At 33.4% G+C, this 21537-nt stretch overlaps 1 protein-coding gene across 1 annotated transcript in view; it reads left to right on the forward strand.

The window, feature by feature from the left end:
• The window catches only part of LOC123562043 (uncharacterized), a 58929-nt gene extending 41524 nt beyond the window's left edge, over positions 1-17405 (forward strand). Inside the window, exons 2-6 of the mRNA XM_053524903.1 lie at positions 10799-11049; positions 11713-11896; positions 12496-12617; positions 13549-13810; positions 17186-17405. Coding sequence (XP_053380878.1) covers positions 10799-11049; positions 11713-11896; positions 12496-12617; positions 13549-13810; positions 17186-17405 — 1039 coding nt within the window. The remainder of the gene's footprint in view (positions 1-10798; positions 11050-11712; positions 11897-12495; positions 12618-13548; positions 13811-17185) is intronic.
• The last annotated feature ends 4132 nt before the right edge of the window (positions 17406-21537 follow it).

Genomic DNA, 21537 nt, shown 5'->3' on the forward strand with positions numbered 1-21537 from the left:
GCCGTTACATGACTGAAATACTGTTGAAAAACGGCGTTAAACCCAAAACAAACAAACAAAACTTTCAAGGTGGCCTCTATATACTAAAAAAACTAGCAGAAGGTGGTCATAGTTTTATGTAATCGAGGCAGCCATCCTTTAAAAGAAATTATGTAAAATTTGACTGCAATTTTGGCATGTTAGCATGTTAACAGTTGAGTGTGTCAGCACTATATCCTTAGAATTTTATTATATGTACTAAAAGTTTTAATTTTAAATTAACCATTAGACTGCTGCAGTCACTAAAAGAATACATTTACATGTGAATATCAATATCAATTCTTTATATCTTATTAACTCCACTGTTAATAGTGTTATATATTGATATCTGATATATAACATCCAAGAAATACTTGATTTCTCATACTATTTTTCATTTTTACTTTTTTTTTTCTATTAAATATCCTGATTCTAAGATAATCCTTTGTTTTGATATGTATGTACAATTGTTGAAATTACTTTATGACACTTTATATCAGTGTACATTTTCTTTGCAACCAATAAACATTGACCTTATACTCTATAGAAAATTGATTTTTTATCTATCTTGATAAACTGTAGCCAGCCTCATAACAGTTCTTCTTCTTAATGCGGAACAGAAATCCAAAGAGGAATGTAATTTGTCCAATAAACATGACTTTTGCCTGCACTTCCACAGTTAATTAAGTAGATGGTATAAACAGTTTAAACCTTTTACAACTGCCCTGATATTTATGTTACTTTTAACTTTCTATTAGAATTCAACAGCTGTTTAGTCTTGTTAATTGGAACTATATGAAAGTATAAAAATCCTTTACATGAAACACAATATTATGTTTTGATATTTAAGATCTCTATATATCCAAAGCTGACGACGAAGGACACAGACGACGGACGGCGGACACGTAGTGATCACTAAAGCTCACCTGAGCAATATGCTCAGGTGAGCTGAAAAACGGCCCCGGTGAGACAACAGCAAATGGTCTGTATTTAAGTTCTTACAATCCCAATCAGTTGCAAACTATTTCAGGTGAGTACACAAGAGCGTAAAATAACTTAAGATGGAATTATTTCTCATTAGCTTGTCTGATTTTTTTTTAAATCTACGAGGTATTGTCGTCACTTGATCGTCCGCGTCGGCGTTGGTTAAAAGTTTTGTTCAGGTCCACCTTTTCTCAAAAAGAGATACAGTTTTGAAACTTTGCACACTTGTTTATCATTATTAGTTGACTGTGTAGGTCACGTACCATAACTCTGATATGCATTTTGTCAGAATTTTGGCCCTTTGTGTACTTAGGAAATTTGTGTTTATTTTGTTAATGTTTTTGTTTAACTCCACCTTTTCTCATAAACTATACAAGCTACAGCTATGAAACTTTGTACACTTATTTATCATCACTGTAAGCCAAGAACCATAACTCTAACCTCATTATGTCAGAATTATGGCCCTTTTTGTACTTAAAAATTCTGAACTGTAATTCATTTCTTACATACTGTCCAGCACTTGCAGACGAGCGATGACACCCGTAGGCGGTGCTCTTGTTTTTAACTAGCATACGCTTAAAAAATTTGGTACACCAGCTTACTAATTATATTGCTCAAGTTGATCCCTAGTAACCAGGGAAATGGTTAGGTCTATAGCTTTTAAACCTCAAAGAATCATTGCCTGTGGTCAGCAAATTACTCTTGTTGTTTTTTAAGTCGGTACTTAAAAGGTTGAGGAAAAGCGCATAATAAATTTGAGACTGACAAAGGTTTCCGAACAGTATTGGAGAATGCTTTGTATATGATCAAACTTCATAGGATAATTGTGTAGATCAGCAGATAAATCTGTTGTGAGAGTCAGTAGCTTAAAGGTCTAGTTCATACTGAGGCTAAAATTGTTTCTCCTTGTAACTATAGATCGCTCGAGCTTTTATAAGCTGATTGCCGTTGACGTTAGATGACCAATATTTGTTAGGATCATTCGATCAAAGGTCTAGGTCACACGTACCTCATAAAAATATTTTCCAATCAATAGTTGACAACTCTTAAACTTTAGTCAATTGTCATCGAATAATTGCGTGTTATTAGTTGATGTCCTTACCATGTCTGAGGTCAGTAAATAGAAGTCAAGATCAGAGTACATTATGCTCTTATTTTATAAACAACTCTTGTTTATTTTACATAACCTGATAAATGTTGTAACTTTACGGCCAATAACTCTTACTGACAAGTAAAATATGTGGTACATTTTATTACCTATTTTTATTCAAATTATGCACAAATGCAAAAAAATATTGGTTGCTCAAGAGAGACACATTTGTTTGAAACTATTTTCATCAATTGTGAAAAGGGCTTTTCAGCTTTGCCTTTCAAGGAATAGATAACTTTGCACATAAATCAACTTGCATTCTTCCTGTGAATTGTAATGTGTAACTCCATCTATGTGGAATATATATTATGCTTTTATCAACAATTAAATATGATGCAATCAAAACAAACGGGTTTCTAACATATTATCAATCATTAGAAGTGTCAAATAATAGTATATGTCAACGTCATTTCTAAGGTTCAAATTTTGTATTATCTGATAAGATAATATATATCAAGCGTAAAATCTCCCTTTGCATCGAATTTGGTATGTACTTCATCTCATCTGAAGCCCCTAACCTCCGCCACATTCCTATCTATATTTGCCCTTGTTTGCCGGTGTCTGACTATTCCAAGCTGATTTCTACTATTTCAGTTTTATACTAGCACTTATGATGCGATGAAAACGCTCAAGGGAATAAAACAGAATGTACTTTTCTTTGTTTGTTTGGTTTGGGTTTAGCGTTGTTTGTCAGCAGTTTATAAGTGACGTAACGGCGGACAGTTAACCTTCCAAGTTTCCTGTATTCTGCACTCGTACTTACCTGTTTTCCTCAAGAAATTGCTTACATCTACAAATGAATCAGAGGCTGAGGACGAATAAGAACTGAATACCTAGGCAATAGTACAGAATACAGATATACAATTCATGTACCATAGCATATCATACCATAACATAACATAACATTTTCATTGCAAGATTATGTGTACAGTCTAAATTCAATTCTGAGCTGGGCTGGTATGTATTCATGACACTTAGATATACTGTAGTAGGAAGATAATCTTGAATTTTTAATATTATAGTTTATTTGCATTGAGAGTTTATCATAGGTTTGACATTATTTGATGCGATAACCCTATTTTTTGCACTGTTTGAAGTTATATATATTCTTTGCAGGAAACTAGTTTCATCAAGGATAATCCGTTTGAGTCAATATTTAAGCAATATTGTCTGTTCCTGCATAATTTCCGTTGACATCTGCAATGGATTAATTTAATATTTGTCAAATTCAAAACGTCTGCCCTATAGCTTGATATCAAACTATTATCGAATATATTGAATAAGTTAACATATATTTTCATGTTTTAATTTTAATCAAAACAATATAAAAATTGTCTTTTTAATTGATGGTCATGTCCCAGCCTTATACATATCATTGGCCATAGATTGCCAGGCACAAGGTATTCTCTTAAAAAATACTGCATCGCCTGCGAACAGCGGAACGAAAACATTATTGTCATTGATTCCAAACAATTCTCAATATATTTATTCATATCATTCACTCTTTACAAAAAAACCCTTGTACTCGGGTTTCTGTTTTGTACAAATGTTCTGTTAAACGGTGATGTACATTTTTTTGTTTAATATATGATTGCCACTTTGCCAAAATCAAGTCAAGTCAAAATATTTATTGGCATAAAAATATAATTTTCTGTCCTATTATTAACTCAGTTTTTTGTGTTTTCCGTCTGAGATTTGCATGGCATAATTCTAATAGATCAACTGTTTTGTAAGTCTTTTTCCGTCTAAACATATACAGCGCTGACCCAAATAGTATGAAAATTGCTGTTTTTATATCCTCGAGTTTTCATGTCTTACCTCTAAAACATCAATACCCCAGTTTGTTTCATGTAATACCTGAGTACAGGATTAATTCACACATTTAAGCTAGGTTGCGTTCTCCTAAAATGTTTTATTTAAGGGTTATTTCAGTTTATTAACACTGAAAAAATACGGAACACATATTTATGTATATTAAAATGCTGTACTTAAAGGTACATGACCAAATCATAATGGAAATATGAACCTTTATATTCTTGACAAGATTGCACCATTTTTAAAAGATGCCAGCTAATACGTAGTATTAACATGTCCTATTGTATATGTAATCCATTTTTACAAAATTAGCGAACACATCAAGTACTTTGTTACATTGTCACTTTGACACTGTTATATATATCAATAAGAACATATCTATGGTTAAAAACATGATGAATCGTCAAAACAGTTTTCTTCAGAATATGGAAAATATGAGAATTGTCTTAATTGGAACAAATGCAATAATGAAATTAATAAGATTTGTTGAACAGGACAAGCAATGTAGACATTTAAAATTTAGAGTCTATATTATCAGCAACAAACTTGACATATGTTCATTCCGATGGTGGCCTTTAACTCCCGTACCTTTTTGATCACACATAGAAAAAAATCTCACCTAAAACACACATAAAAGTTGGATGCTAAACATCAGCAAATTAAACAAAAAAGATAATTTGGGAATTTTTGAGATCAGGTTTGGTAAAAAACCTATATTCGTTTATGGAGAAAAATTGCCTGCGAGTTTGTTTTCTCATCAATTGTGCTATTTTATTTTTTACCAAGATTCTTAACATCTTTTCTGGAATAAGCCCTTTTTTCCAAATGGCTTGTCACAATTATGTTTTGTTAAATAATCCGTCGTGTTAACTTAGAATATTTATGCAACGAATTAAGGAATGGTTAATTGCATGGATAAATTGTATAGTGGAGGATTTGTATCAATGCATCCTTGGTAAAACAGAGAACTTTTCCCTGTACTTGGCTTTGTTTTCGTGAATAAAAAAGCAAAAACATTTTTGTTATTATTATATAAAACAATATCTTGTATGTTCAAATAGCATTACCACAATTTTTAATATTTGACTTGCGTACCGAATAACATTGAATGTTTACACATTCATTATCAGTTACCATTTCACTCTAACTCATTCAAGAGTGTACTTGGGTATTCCAAACCAATTCTCAAAATATGAAAATGGGACTATTGCTTTAGCATAATTATACAGTTTCATCTGTATATTTATATATTCATGAGTGGACCTTAAAATTGCCAATACAAAGCAATTATCTGATTTTCGAATATCACGTATTTTGCGATTTTTTTTTTTAAAAAAATTCCCGACCTCCATGAACGAAGCTATTTCCAGTTATTTTCAGATATTTGAAATCACCATTGCTTTTATTCACTTCCATTTGTAGAAATCGGCTTTCGAGTGTTGTGTCAACTTCATTTTGACTCAGATAACATAAAATAATAAGTTTAGACAAGAAAAGTAAAACCATAAAAAATGCTATAAGATTTGTTGTTACACTTTCAATATTGAAACAAGCTACTATTCAGTGCAAGTCATAGCAGCTTGTAAAATGAACAGGGCTAAGTACTAAGACAAATTAAGACATCTTGAAATGAAATTAGTAGCAGAGATCAATATTTAAGGAGATGTCAGACTGTCTTGAACAGAATTTCATGGCAACATTGAGCATCCTGAGTCAATATATAACATTCTTATACTGTTTTTGCTTGCAATAATAGGTAAATACTATCAGGTGAAGTTGTTTAATTAATGTTCACACATACTCAAATTTTACAGGAATCTCTGTTTCCTATATTTTTGTTGGAACATTTGTTGTCATCAGATGTAAAATGAATTTTAGACTGATTTGTAATACTCGAGCAGACTGTATATAATATTCATGAAGAATTTGAAAGTTCTACCATACATTCAATTTGTCAAATTTGTTACATTCGATTCACATCATTGCTTTGTTCTTGGAATTTAGATGTACTATAAGATTTTTTTCATATAACATATACATATGACATGGACATTTTTTTTTATATATTTTGTACATGCATAAAACCACGATTTCATAATCCAAAGATAAATATATCGCTTCAGCGTGCCATATTAACGTTGACGTCATTTAACAAATAGTCAAGGCCTTCGAGTGGTTTATCGTCTAATTTACCACGGTTCATCGTTCAGATGTGTAGGGATTAAATCACAAGGGCGTTAGCCCGAGTGACTAAATACTGAAGCATCTGAACGATGAACCGTGGTAAATTAGATGATATATCATAAGAAGGCCTTGCTTGTTTTCATTCAGACATGCTCATTGACATATTTTAATAAATATTATGCTGGACTCCATTTACCCAAAGAGTAATGTACCGAACGTCATGCGGCAATTTGACGTCATAATTGACGTCATAATGCTCTCTTACCGGTCCGCGCGTCAAACGTTGTTTATCGCAGAATATACATAGCTTGATTTCTTTGTTTGTTTTGCTTTAACAAGCGGTCAACGCTTGTTTTAGGCATTACAATTCGTGAGCCAATACTGTCCAAAGTTGATAACGTACAAAATATTTTGATGTTTGGATGTTTTCAGCAATTAATGTATAATTCTGTGCATTTGCATTTGCTATGTATTGATATGATAACTAAATAAAAATATACTAATTGCGAGATCAACCATCTGGAAGAGAGGTCGTATGGTTTATATAATGAATAACTTGAAAAATATTACTTGGTATAGGGAAAATAATAAATATAGAAGGGCACGTACGCGGCCTAAAACTTTTTTGAAAGCTAGTAGCTTATTTATAAGACCAGAGATGATCATAATAATATTCTCTTCTTAAAATACACTACAACAATCATATTTCTACATACTAATCAAAGACGCTAACCAAGTGATTAATTTTACTTAAGTTTTGCGAGCATTACGCAAGAAAACTGGTCTTAATTTCAGCGAAAACATGGCTATGGCATAATAACCTTACAATAGCAAAGCCTTGAAAGGACTAATAGCCAGTGCTTACTGAGTGATATTTCAAGGTTAGGGTTAGGGTTAACTTCGACTTTCCTAGAATATGGTGCCACTTTATGCTGTTAACCAATCAACACGCTGTCTCTCCGTGTTGTTAACCAATCAAAGCGCACGGAATTTCATTTATGCGTGTTGCATTACGCGTCGAATTTTAGGTATGCACGAGAGTGGGTTCATTTCACTGAGAAAAACTAGTGAGCGGAGTGATTCGAAATATTTCGAATGTGAATATAAAGTTCATTATTATCCTAGAATCCGTTGCTGCTTGTTATTGTTGTTTAAAACAGAAGTCCTCAGTTGCTCACACACTCGCACAATGCCAAAATTATATAAAAAAAAATAATCATGGAACTATTTTTTACACGTCTAGAATATTTGTGTGTTACAGTCACAAAACTCAAACGACGCGAGGTTGACACTTGGTAGTTGATTTAGAGCTATAGCCAGTTGCTAAAGCACTGGCTAAAAAGAACTATTATATTGCCGTTTAGTTCTTTCGAGGGTTGCTACATAACGATATAACGGCACATTGATATGTTGTTTTGTTGAGGGGTGGTGTTTGGGTAGTCAACTCGTGACGTAATTATCACTTTCATTTCATTTCAGCCTGATCCAACTCGTGACGTAATTATCACTTTCATTAATTTCAGATTTTCAGATTTTCAGATTTATTTAAATCCATGGCATATAATATGCATGTGGAAAAAACAAAGTGAAATAATAAAACAGTCACAAATCAATATTGTACAAAATATTGTGCAAAATGTTGTACAAAATGCGGTACAATGTCTGTTTCAGTCTGATAAGTACGTCCAACTCAGCCACGTCTAAAAACTGGCGTAATCGTTGTTGATTTATATACGAACATAAATTATGAGTTTCACAGTATGAAAAACAAATTAAATATTTTGATTTGCTGAAGGTAATACATTTACCTCGAGAACAGAAACGTATTTAACGTGTTCTGCATAAAACCTTCAGAAAAACAGCTGTCAAATATATGCATGAAAAAAACGGCATTTAGCACAGTGTGAAGTCGTGCTTGATTTGTCCGCCAAAATTTATTCCGGGTGATCAAAAAGGAACGGGCACATATGACAATAAACTCTGAATAGATCTCTCCGCAGATCTGTTTTGTTTTCAAATCTTATAAGTTAATTTTAAATCGTTGTAAATATACAAATATTATTGCGCTAATGCACTTAGAAATATCCTGAGACGTTGTGCTCCCCATTATATGCTATCCGGTACCTGTACCTAACGGGGAATGAAATGCGCCGATAGTGACGTAAGATAGCTGTGACGTCACCAATGGCGAAAAACGAATCGATAATGTAAGTCAGTGGGTGACTTTCTTCAGGTAATGCGAAGTGCTCATGACATAACATATCGCGTATTACACAAAACGAGCACAGAAATAAATTTGCCATCAGAAATATTTTTCTTTTCGACATTACAACTTCATTATGCATAGGCGTAGGAGCAGGGGGTGGGGGGCAGCGAACTATAGTTTGCCCCCCCCCCCCCCCCCCTATATTTTGGAAAAGAGATATAACCTGCAGTCTAATATAACATTTACTTACTTAGTTAGCATCATATAATTCTTTTCAACCTGATTTCTGATTTGCATTTGGCCTTCCCTTGTATTCTGACTTTTCTCTTTCCGTAGTGTGAGTACTGAAATCTGTACGCGCCATGCCAAGGATTGTTTGATTACATTTTATAAAATATTATATCATTCAGCGCAATCACTACAGTTCCGGTTTGAGCGTCTGCAAAACCTATGTAACTATTAAGCCTGTTTACGTATGTAAATGTTATGTATTTTTTTATCTAGGGATGGCAAACAATCACAATTGACTAATGCGAAATGATTTAGGTCCAGCCTTCAACGAATATGTAATAAAAAGGCACACTAATTAGAACAACAAATCAACTGATTAAGAGTTAGGCTTATCGTATCTTATCAGCAGATCTGCAATGAATTGCTAAAAATTGTTTAGGGAGTAATCCACATTGGCCAATTAAGATTATGATTTAAACGGGATACTGCCATCGCTTTCCACTTCGTGAAAACAAATTATACTCGTTAGCCTTTCATTTATTATCCTTAAAAGGTTGATTACCTATTTAAATGATGGACAGACCTGCAGTGAAGTATAGGTAGTACTTTTGGCAAAATTTACTTGAAAAAAACATTGCCTAAAATGAATTATAAAGATGCGCATATCAGCACTTTACAACAGCCATAGGCATTGTCGAAAATTACAAAAATCACGTATTCAAACAATATTTAACAACTTCACAATGAATGTATAATTAACTGTCTTTGTAAAGGATTCTCGGGAAAAACAATATTTTTTTTATTTTGAAACACTTTATTTTTTTTTCCACTTAACCCTTTACTGTCTTTGAAAGGATTCTGAAATCAATTTTTATTTTTATTACGAAATCCATTTTATATTATGGAAACCGGACCCTGGTCTGAATTTACATAAAATAAAAATTCATCAACGATTATCATGTTTCCAAATCTTTCAGGAATATTTCTTTACTCAAAAACATCAAATCACCTGCATTCGATGTGAAATCCGAGTCATTAGTTCAAGTGCTTTCTGATGATTTTTAATTACATGCTGTTCGCACCTACCGAAAACAAGGCGATTTGTAACGGATTTACATCAATTTGGAGACCAATTAAATTTCTAAAGGTAAGCAATTAGCGGTTCTTACTACAGGGTACGATGTCATCACCATAGCGATGTACAATCTAAGCACGCTAATATACAAAGTGACACGTCTGACACCAACAGAAGCCATTTTCGCGCGTATATGAAAGCGAATTTTGGTAAATTAGATAGACGACCATACTAGTTTTTGCATTTGGTTTTTATTAATTGGCATAACCTTATATTTTTTCCGAATATTCGAGTAGTGAAACAGTATTCGAATATTCGTGTCATGAACGAATATTCGAATATTCGTTGCCATCCCTAATTTTTTTTGTTTTTCATTTTCCATTCTAGGGAAATGATATTTCCACAACTTTATATCACAGTTAGACAAATGCACGGCTAATTGATTGTATGTCCAGGGCTTCAACAGAAGAATGTAAAAAAAAATGGCAAACTTAATTAGAACAATACATAATATGACTGATTAAGACAGTTCGGCGCTTAGTCGTATCTGTATCATCAGAATAACTCAATGATTGCTAAAACATAGAGGCTTGAGGGGGCCGAAGGCCCATTTGGCCCCATTACAAGGCTTTGTCATGAATAATGCACCGGGGATATCTTGCCACCCCCCTCCCCCCCCCCCCCCCCCGCTCGAAAAGGTTCCCCCCCCCCTCCCAAAGTTATACTCGCTCCTACGCACATGTTATGCTTGAAATTATGCCTGAAAGACAGGCGTGATTACGCCGATTTTAATAGTCGTTGGACAGACCGTCAGTGAAAGTAACTAGAGTCACGGATTGGGACTAGGGTTTGGGGCAAGAATTTTCTATGAAAAGACCATTTGCTTATGAAATGTAAATTATTAAAAGATATGCACAGTATTCAAGCAGCTGTTACTACCAGCCATAGGCACTTGTCGAAAATTAAACAATAAATCAAGTTGTCAAAAATAAGTGATTAACAAACCCTTTTCAACAATTTTGCAATGGCTACTTATTAACTGTCTTTTTAAAGGACTTCTCGGAAATCAATTTTTTTATTTTTTTATTAGAAACAACCATTTCTGATGGATTTTATGGTATATATTACCCCGGAGCCACTGGGCTAGAAAACATTTAACTGTCTTTTTAAAGGACTTCTCGGAAATCAATTTTTTTATTTTTTTATTAGAAACAACCATTTCTGATGGATTTTATGGTATATATTACCCCGGAGCCACTGGGCTAGAAAACATTAATAAAGATGTAAAGAAGCCTTGGCAGAAGAAAAATGTATCAGCAAATTTCACAGAAAGACTTCAAGGAAATATTTCTTTGCATAGCGGTGACAAACAGAACAAAAGTGAAGGTAAGCACCCTGGCATGGCTTCCGTATTTTGTTTGTTTGTTTGTTGTTGGGTTCAGTGCCGTTTTAACAGTATTTCAGACAATTGACAGGTGGCGGTGAACCTAACCAGTATTCATAGATTCTGTACCAGTGCTAACCTGGTTTCCGCAAGTACCTGCAAACTTCACTACATGATTCAGAAATGGAGGACGAATCGTTTAAGACAAAGTGTCCTTTGTCAATCGTCACGGAGAACATTACCTCGCTCGGAGATTGAACTAGATCTGCGCTGTCCTATGGAGCTAAGCGAACATGTGTATTTGAGTACAACGAATATGACTTTTATGGAATAAAATGTAAAAGATCCTTTCGAATTAGTATTTATCGCAAAAAATAACTTTAAAAGCAACCTGTCGAACAGCCTCATGCAGCATTAAACAGGCTTCAGGTTAACTTGTTTGTAGATACATTGAATGGACTGGTTATGCTTCTCGTATTACACACATTTTAAACAGTGAGGTTATCAATATAGAACATACATAGTTCATCAGTTGTGTTTCTTCGTGTTCAGTTCAGTTTGCTTTATTAGGCAGGTAGATCACCGTATAAGGATAATGTATCTCAACGCACGTAAGAATAAATGCCTATTTATGTAAATGTAACTAAATCTGTGTTTATATCTAGTTTCAGGCTCTGACGTACTTATTGTTTCCTACCAACGGTCAGGTTCTTCTTTTCTAAGCAGAGTGATCGGATGGCGCAATGATTCATTTTTCTGGTTTGAACCTCTAAACAAGGGACGAGAATGGAGCTACCTGAGTGGCGAAAACTTACTCTGTGATATAAGAAAACCGTCTTGCATTCAACTGTAAGCTATATTATTTTGTGTAATGGCTGCTTGAGTTGTCAAGATAAATATACCAAGTATGCATCATCTTATACTTTCCGGCTGAGTGCTGAACAAGAATTAGCTAGAAACTAGATTGATTACTGGCGCATATTCTCTATTTTCGATTTGTAGCATATGTCTCTGGGCTCAATGCGTCCAGATATCCTACATTATTTTGCAACGAGGGACATACATTTAATGTGTATATATCATTATTTTGCCTTGAGTGACGTTAGCTGAATTTGTAAATATCATTATCTTGCAATGAGGAACGTACGTTAAATGTATATAGGCTTAATGTGTAAATATCATTATCTTGTCCTGAGGAACGTACGTTAAATGAATATAGGCTTAATGCGTGAATATCATTATCTTGTCCTGAGGAACGTACGTTAAATGAATATAAGCTTAATGTGTAAATATCATTATCTTGTCCTGAGGAACGTACGTTAAATTTATTTAGGCTTAATGTGTAAATATCATTATCTTGTCTTGAGGGACATACGTTTAATGTGTTATATCATTTCCTTCCTATGAGGAACATACATTTAATCTATGTATTTACATCAATGTTTTAGATCGTCATCATCACCCGTGTCTAAGGAAGAAGCGATAAAAACTATTGCGGATATTTTGAAATGTGATTTGTATGGTCCTATGAAAACACTCACAGAAATCAGCTTCTACTCAGGAGTACATGGTAACAGCAACTTTTTAATAAATAGTGCCTACTTTAAAATTATTTTTGTTTTGACATCACAATACTTGAGTGGATGAGATGTGGACTATGTTAAAACACCTCAGCATTTTCTGATTTGATAGAATGAAAACAATAATTAAAGAAATCTTTTTATACCACTTCCTTGCAGAAATTAATGATGTCCAAGTTGTAGCAAAAGTATCATACAGTTTGACCCGTTTATAGCGGTCACCAAAGGGACTGGCTGAAAGTGACCACTGTAGACACAGTGACCATTATATACAGATCTTTTATTTAGGACATCCACATTGGTTTAGAACTTAATTACGCCTATTGTAAACATAAGGTGTATTGTTTATCTTAACGTGCGAATTCTTGTGTTAAGAAACGCATAAAAGCTTTGTTAGCAACTGATACATTGTTATTATATAAAACGCATACAATTCACGCGCAACTGAGCAGTTTCTTTCTCTAAAATATATGATTTCTCTTCCCTTTCTTCAGATATAGATATCGTCTTGTAAATGGCAATAGGTTTAATTTTGACATCCGTACCTATGATATTATATATGATAAATGTGCTTTGGAAATATTTAAACAATGGTTTAAATCCAAAGTCATAAGTACAAAACATATTTCGCTTTGTGGCTGTTTTGTGAAAAATAGGCAAGTCTCCTCTAACAAAATATTTACTCAAGTGTGTTGTGAAGAAAAATCGTTTACCCAAAATCAACAAACACAATAATGTTTATTTTTTATGAAGTTTTGAAAGATTATAATAACTATCATTATTTCAAATCAATTATTGGCAAAACACTGACAAGGGCAAAGCGCCCATTGATTTCGAGACCTTTTTTTTTTTTTTTTTTTTTTTTATTTCAAATACATTATCAATTTAAGTTTAAAACAGCAGATGTATTTCTAATTTCAGCATCAAACTGGATCCCGTTTGCCTCTTGCTTGAGGAGGAAAAATGCTCGGTATTTTTCATTGGAATGTTTGAAACTTTTGGAAGAAGCCTGTAGGACGACGCAACATCGAGTTGTTAAAGTATTACGCATTGATTTAGAGGAAATATCTGGGTTTTTTTATTCGAATCCGAAACTGAAAATAGTCTATTTGTTACGGGACCCCAGAGCTGTAATGAACAGTCATCTAAATACAGCATGGTATTCAGTCTTGTTAAGGACTATGCTATTTCGACAATGCAAAATTCGTATGTAAAACTGAGATTGTCGTTACAACGCGAGAAATGCACGGGGATAAAAAAGAAACTAATAATTATAAGAAAATGTATCTCCGAATAAATTATAAAGGATCAATGACACTCAAAAACATGTCCCAACAGTGCACTAGACGAAAATGCATAGAAATTATCGGGGTAAGTATTTGGTACCGTAAATCTCTCATATATATACAATATATATATTCTTCAATCAAGGATATGTCAGTGTAAATGAGCTGAGCGCTAGCTTTCTAAGAAAACGCCTTTAAAAACTATGTTACACGAATCACACGTGCACCGCTCTTTTACAAAACTGTGTCCGCCATGTTTTCTTCAGTGAACGAAATAAAAGGAGTATCTTACCTTTATTTTCCTTATTGTAGAGTACGATTGACTTTCTAATCTAAATAAAACATCACTTTTTTATAACATCCCACTGTCCGATCTTCTGATCACTTAACGATCAGTCACAATTACAAAATAAAACCAACGTGTCATCAAAATTATCACTTTACACGGCTTCATGGACATCACGGCCTACTAACATTAATTTGTAATCATGCACCAAAACCAAACAAATAATGAAAGATCGGTACTTTTTCAAGGACATGTTTTATTTCCTGTAATTTTCTGATATTCTAACCTTCAAACAACCGAATTGTATGCACAGAAATAACGAAACATTTATGCAATATAGCTTTTAGTATAATTTTGGATCTATCTTTTTCCAGCCCAACAACAGACATGTATATGTCAAAAACCCGGTCTGTCCTCGAAATCAGTGTCAAAGGTTACTAGAACATAAATACAATAAATAAACAACCGCTTACTATGCTCTTGTAAGTCCTGTAAGATGAAACGGCTCGTGTTTATACATGCATATATATTCCGTATCGGGAACATTGACAATCACAAGTCGATCCTTACCACGAACATGAAAACAGTTACTTTTATGCCTTTGTTTACATTTCAAAAGTAACTATTCACATATACGTTCAAGAACGTAACTTTCGTGCTTTCCGACCCACATGGTGTGTAAACTTCTGTATTTAAAAGTATGGTGTATTCGGCAAACCATTTGTAACTTCCGACGTGGTAAATGTCATTGTCAGTTATGTTTACGAAATTTAATTGAATATTTATGTTTTATACTTGCAAATGAAAAACTTGATGGTCATGGCCGCTGGCTTCGAATTCCCCGCCCATCACCGACGTGGGATCACAAACCCACTTGAGGTGTGAAACTTTTCACGTAAGGAAGCCATCCAACTGAGGTTAGTGTCTCGATCTAGGTACTAGTCTGAGCCTAAAAAAATGTCCGGAGGGACCCCTGGAGCCTTTCACCACCAACAAAACCTGGGAAAAGTTCATTGTGTCGTTTCGGTGTTACTCACAATCAAACAAAATAAACATTGTTCCCTTTTTTGTTTGTTTGTTTTATATAAATGAATATGCAAAAAGGGTTTTGTTTGTTTCAGTGTAACGTCAAAATATAATATTACAATTATTTTATCAACAGTGAACGCCACATGCATTATTTTCCGAGGGGTTATGTTTTAATCTTACATGTAAAACAAATATATTCCTATTGTATAAAGGGTAAAGGTAAATATATATGTATATGTGTGTGTACTCGTGGAATTAAATATTAAGTGTAAAAAGTATATATTCACAGTTCAAATCATCCATGCTAAATAATACGTACGATGTGTTTGCTTTCTCACTGTCTAACATGTTCGAAATGATTTATTCGATTTTTATCATAGAGTTCTAGTTTATTTTTCACCTTAAATTAAAGCAAACGTGTTCAATATAATTTTAAACAAACTCTGAAGTTTATAGTAGGTTGTAGCATTCCCTAGGTCAATGGTATTTTATTACCTTCTGTAGTCAGTCATTATCTATTGTAAAAAAAAAACTCTTTTTAACCAAAGTGGAAAAATTCAGGTACTTAAAAATGCAGCTTTCTAACGTTAGAATTCTCGATGTCATTTGTCAGACATACCTTGTAAATAAATAATATTATTACAAAATTAATACTGCTATTTCTTTTGTTGCACTTTGCGGACTTATGATAAAGTTATTTATGTGCATCTGTTCACAACGAAGCACTGACCCTGAGGACTATATGTATGGGAAAATATAAGAGTGAACTAAGTGTTGACTGAAAAAAGGGCAATATTTATTTTGCCGAACAATACCTTAACAAATTTATATTTTCACATATCTGGGCGAAACATACCGTCCTTAACAAATAGATATGTTCTCATATCTGAATGGAGTTACAGTCCAATACCATAACAAATATATATATTCACATGTTAGGGCGGATATAACCACCGAAAGCATATCAAGAAACGTAGATGAATTTGCATATTACGAGAAATCTTTCAAAATTAGAAAATTGTCTCTTGAAAGAGGAGGCGGAATGGCATGTGGTGGTAAGATAAAACCAGAAATTAGCCAAAATAAAATTAAAGAAAGAAGCGTGCTATTCACTCTTGAATGCTGACGAAGAAGGAAGATGCCGTTTCACGATAGGTTCAACGGTATAAAAGGAATTCATTGATTGGCTTTTACCGTAGTATATAAATTAACATATTTCAGAATAGGACCGATTTGCTCCAAATGTACAACAATGACATAAATAATTTTAACTACCTATAAAATTCATATATATATGAGCAGTACAACTGTAAATGAGCACTACGTAAGCGCTCAGGCCCCTCTCGCACACCATACCTATAGTTCGGACTTCTTTAATGTGTAAAGGCATGTGCACAAAAATGACAAATTTTGCCAATACCTGGTAAATTGTAATGTGTTTTTTAGAAAAGTAATAAACGGAAATAGAAAAATAGCTCTCAGCTCATTTACACGGATAGTTTAGCTTTATTATGTATGTTATAGTTTTTCGCAGTTATGCACGATGACATAGAATACTTACCCGGAAAATTGTGACACGAACATACTGATAACTTTTCCCACTTTACTTTTTAAATTAAAGTAAGAGTTCAGCACTTCATGGTTTTGATGTATTGTCACATTGGAATAACGTTTATTTTACAATATCTTCGAAATTAATCAGAAATAATATCATGTACCCCACCCACCTAATTCATAATTTCAAAATAGCATAGGCCTTAAACACAAGAGAAAAAATAGAAAAGGATGTCAACGTTCTTTGCTCGCGAATGAGAAAGGACATAGATAGCGGAAAATCTCTGATGGCAAAATATCAAAACAGAGTTAAAATAGTACAATATGAGGATTTAGATAAACTTGAAGAAAAAGTGGAAAAACTGTACACGTTTTTGAATATGGAATTTTCTGATAATTATAGATCGTTTGTACGTGGGTTGGTGGAAACTAGTTCTAATGCACGTAATGGTTTTCATCCTTTTGCGTATAGAACAAAATTACCGTGGTATGTTGTGAAAATGGTCAACGAGTATTGTTCCGATATATACAGACAGTTGGGATTAAGGGAGTTTAAAACTGAGGAAGATTATAAAAACAGTAGGCTGAGTTCTGTTTTGAACATTTTACCTTTTGGAATATAATGAAGGAGGAATTAAAATAAAACTTTTATTGTCTATTTCAATCCAGATAAAGTGTAGCTTTAACAGCATTATTTTTGTTGTTTTTAATTATTTCACCCCTTTGATGTTACACTTAGCTCATATATGGATAGAAATGGGGGGAAATAGAAAGTAGTTTTGTTTATATATGGTGATTGTCATCAATATTGTTTTTCATTTATCGAAGATTAGTTAGACACTGTTGACGAGTTTTAAACTGGTTTTTACCCTCATTCTAAAATCCTACGATATTCAAATCACCAGACGATTTTCTTACATATGTAACTGACAAGTAAAGCTTTACACTTTATCTGGATTGAACAGTCATCTAAATACAGCATGGTATTCAGTCTTGTTTAACACAAGAGAAAAAATAGAAAAGGATGTCAACGTTCTTTGCTCGCGAATGAGAAAGGACATAGATAGCGGAAAATCTCTGATGGCAAAGTATCAAAACAGAGTTAAAATAGTACAATAAAGCAGCTCGGTTCCAGAAACTCCAATTTTATAAGTATATAAAAGTCCCTAATTTTGACAAAATACATAGTAAAGGTATGATTCTTGACCTACATATTTACATCAATGTAAAAATAAACAAGTTTGAAAAGTTTCATAGCTATTGTTCTCATAGTATTCAAGTACTATGGACCTTAAATATTAAAATATTGTAAACTTTTCTAACTACAGAAATGGCCTTATTTCTCAAACTGATCAAATGCGAGCGAGAGTTATAGTTCTTAGTCAATATACTCATCTAATGATGATTAAGAAGTCAAAAACTTAAACCAAGAAATTCCAGTTTATACGAACATAAAGGACCATTATTCTGACAAAATACAAGTGAGAGTTATTGCTCTTGGTTTTCTTACTTATCCAATGATGACAAACAAGTGTGCAAAGTTTCAAAGCTATAGCTCTTACAGTTTTTTAAAAAAATATGAACCTAATTAAAAATCTTAACCAACGCCCAACCGACGATCAAGTGACGACACTACCGTGTAAATTTTTTTTCAAAAATCACATAAGCTCTAAAACAGAGCTACACACCACAAACAGAGTCTCCCTTGAACTGACACTAGGATGAAAAGCTAAAACATAAACACGATTCATTGGTATAATGCATTTATGATTAAAGAAACACCACGTAAACATAAAAACAACAGTCATATCATATAGAATGCAACGAGACGAAAACAAGGTGAAAACCGGGCCATCGCTTCAGAAGTATTTTCTGAAATTTTCTGAATCGGGCATAGAAACATTTGACCATGGTAACCTCGTTCAAACAATTTTTGAATATACCGATATTTATCACTCATAGTAAAAGGAGACGGAGCGTAAATGCAAGGTGGAGAAAAGGAACATCAGCATCAGGAAAGACAATATTAAGGGAACAATGGACATTAAACGTGTTTAGGGATTGCTGATTCACAAGTATCGATGGTCTACACTGGGCATGTATAAAGACAGGTTTCGCAACACCAGCTCTACATGCTTAAAACTAGCAACCCGTTTTTGCTGTTTTCGTCAAACAACCTTTCCAAAAATACTCCATTTTGCGTCTTTGTGTGTAGGTGACACTTTTTTCGCATAAAACAGTCTTGAACAAGATCCTTTGAAAAGTATTATTCTGATTAAAAATAACATGCGCATTAGATAGTAACAAATTAGATATAAAGACACTGTTTTCTAATACTTTTTATATACATGTAATTGTGTTTTTTTTTATATCATGCTATTTTGTATTTAACGCAGTCGTTTCCTATTTTCATAGAATAAATGTTTCAGTAAATATTTGCCCATATAAAGCATATTTGCAAGGCAAATGCAATTTACAAATGACTCCAGCTACTCTATGCGTAATCATAATACGCTATAATTGAGTCGCGCCATGAGAAAACCAACATAGTGGCTTTGCGACCAGCATGGATCCAGACCAGCCTGCGCATTCGAGCAGTCTGGTCAGGACTCATGCTGTTCGCTTTCAAAGCCTATTGCAATAAGAGAAACCGTTAGCGAACAGCATGGATCCTGACCAGATGCTCGGATGCACAGGCTGGTCTTGATCCTTGCTGGTCGCAAATACAGAATGTTGGTTTTCTCATTGTGCGGCTCATATATCTTTGAGCCGCCGTTTTGTTTACTGGCACTTTGTTATTTTACTACATTGATACAAGTAATTAGTGTCAGTTGTCCTCAGTCTTAATGGCTTTTAGAGAAAATTAATTCGTCTCTGGAATTGCCAATGTTTTATGGTTCCCTAATACCTGAACTACATTCAGTACGCTTGCTTTTATACTCAGCTCATAAATATATTATTCATTGATACGATCTCTTTTAATAAATATTCGTTGAAAACATTGATTTTGCATTGTTTACAAATCCTTTGGGATCAAACAGTCTACTCAGTTATACTGTATTACAGAGTTCCGCTAAAACCTTTGTTTTATCATCTCAGCGGAGCCTAGAATGAAATAAAAAAATATACGAAGATGCTCAAGGTATATTACGCAATTTATCATGTTTCTATGCGTCCTTGGTAATTGACATCGCAAATGTCCAGGGCGTGACAAAAGGTCAAATGGACTTGTTATGTAAATATGTATCTACGAAAACCCGACCGGAATGTACCGAAGGAACGTCAGATGTTCATGCTTAAAGATATACAAATGAAATATGGTAGAGAAAACAAGAGAATGAAGCATTGTCATGCAAGACAATGTCCCCTTATTATGTCAACGGTGGTATAACTTTATAATCTAATATCTGTACAATATTGTGATATGTGTACTATATGTACAATGCAATGTTTGGGTTACAACTACATTTCATATATAAACATCTGCAGTTGTTATTTGCTTATAACATCAATAAGTATAAAAAGATACACAACATAAAATTTATGTGTTACATATGACACATGTGATTGTTATGATGAATTTTTTTACAAAGATATTGTAATGTCCATGCACGGACAAAAAAGCTACAGACCGAACAAGAAAATTTACGTGATTCTTTTACATGTATAACATATTGAGGGAACTTTACTGGTTTCCCAGTAGTTTCCGGACCGAAATCGCTATTTTTTGCATGTAACTTTCAAACAAAACATAGTAGAAACATAAAATATTCACAGAAAAAAACCTAGGTTCTTCTTTAACACCATGCAGAATTCGTATTACACTTGCGTTCATAATACAAATGTAGATGAGGCCTCAAAGGGGGCAATTAATTCCATTAATATCTCAGTTAGTCCGAGTAGTTTTCCGGACCTTTCATTGTAACAGTTGTAACCTTTCTCTAAAAGCAAACATTTCCGATTTCGTTACAATATATTCAAAATTAAAACATAATTCTAAGTCGAGATGATGATTAGCAAAGAATATTTCAAGAATTTAACAAATACTAGATTTATAATACGTTCATTACAGTTACGTCTAATTACGTTTGAATGACGTTTGCAACGTCACGCTAATGACGGGACGTATTGAGCGAACTGGTAATCATGTCCAGAAATGAGACCGTGTTTTGAAGAGTATTGTCCCTTGATTATTAAGCCAAACTGTTTAAATTTGATTTTTTCCCTTTATACCATTTTAACTATCTTTATTACCCTTGACACACTACACTGGTTTTGTAAATTAGGGGTATTGTAACGACACAGAATGAAACTTTTTACACAAGCGGAGTAAATAGCCCGAGGCTATTTGCAGAATACACAACATTGTAATTTCTTCAAATTGGGATTTTGAACGATAATTGGGTTTTTGTTTCAAAATTGAGAGTCGGGAAGGTTATTCCCATGACTAAGCGTAACTTTTAGATACGTATTTAATCTTTTGATTATATTTTTTAGGGCAAAAATATATGTGAATCACAAATTTAAAGTTAATGAATTAAAAAAATAATATTTTTTTAAATTCAAAGATTTTTATTCAAACATGTAATTTAAAATAAAATTGTTATTTAATTTTACAAACACGGAATTAGATCGACGCACATGTATATATCTGATATGCATAATATTTGACATTTCTTCAAAATGTGATTTTGAGTGATAATGTGGTATTTGTTTAAAACCAAAAACTATAAAATACAATTTTTTAGCTCTTTG

This window comes from Mercenaria mercenaria, chromosome 2 (assembly GCF_021730395.1).
Source record: "Mercenaria mercenaria strain notata chromosome 2, MADL_Memer_1, whole genome shotgun sequence".
In the NCBI taxonomy this organism is placed as follows: Eukaryota; Metazoa; Mollusca; class Bivalvia; order Venerida; family Veneridae; genus Mercenaria; species Mercenaria mercenaria.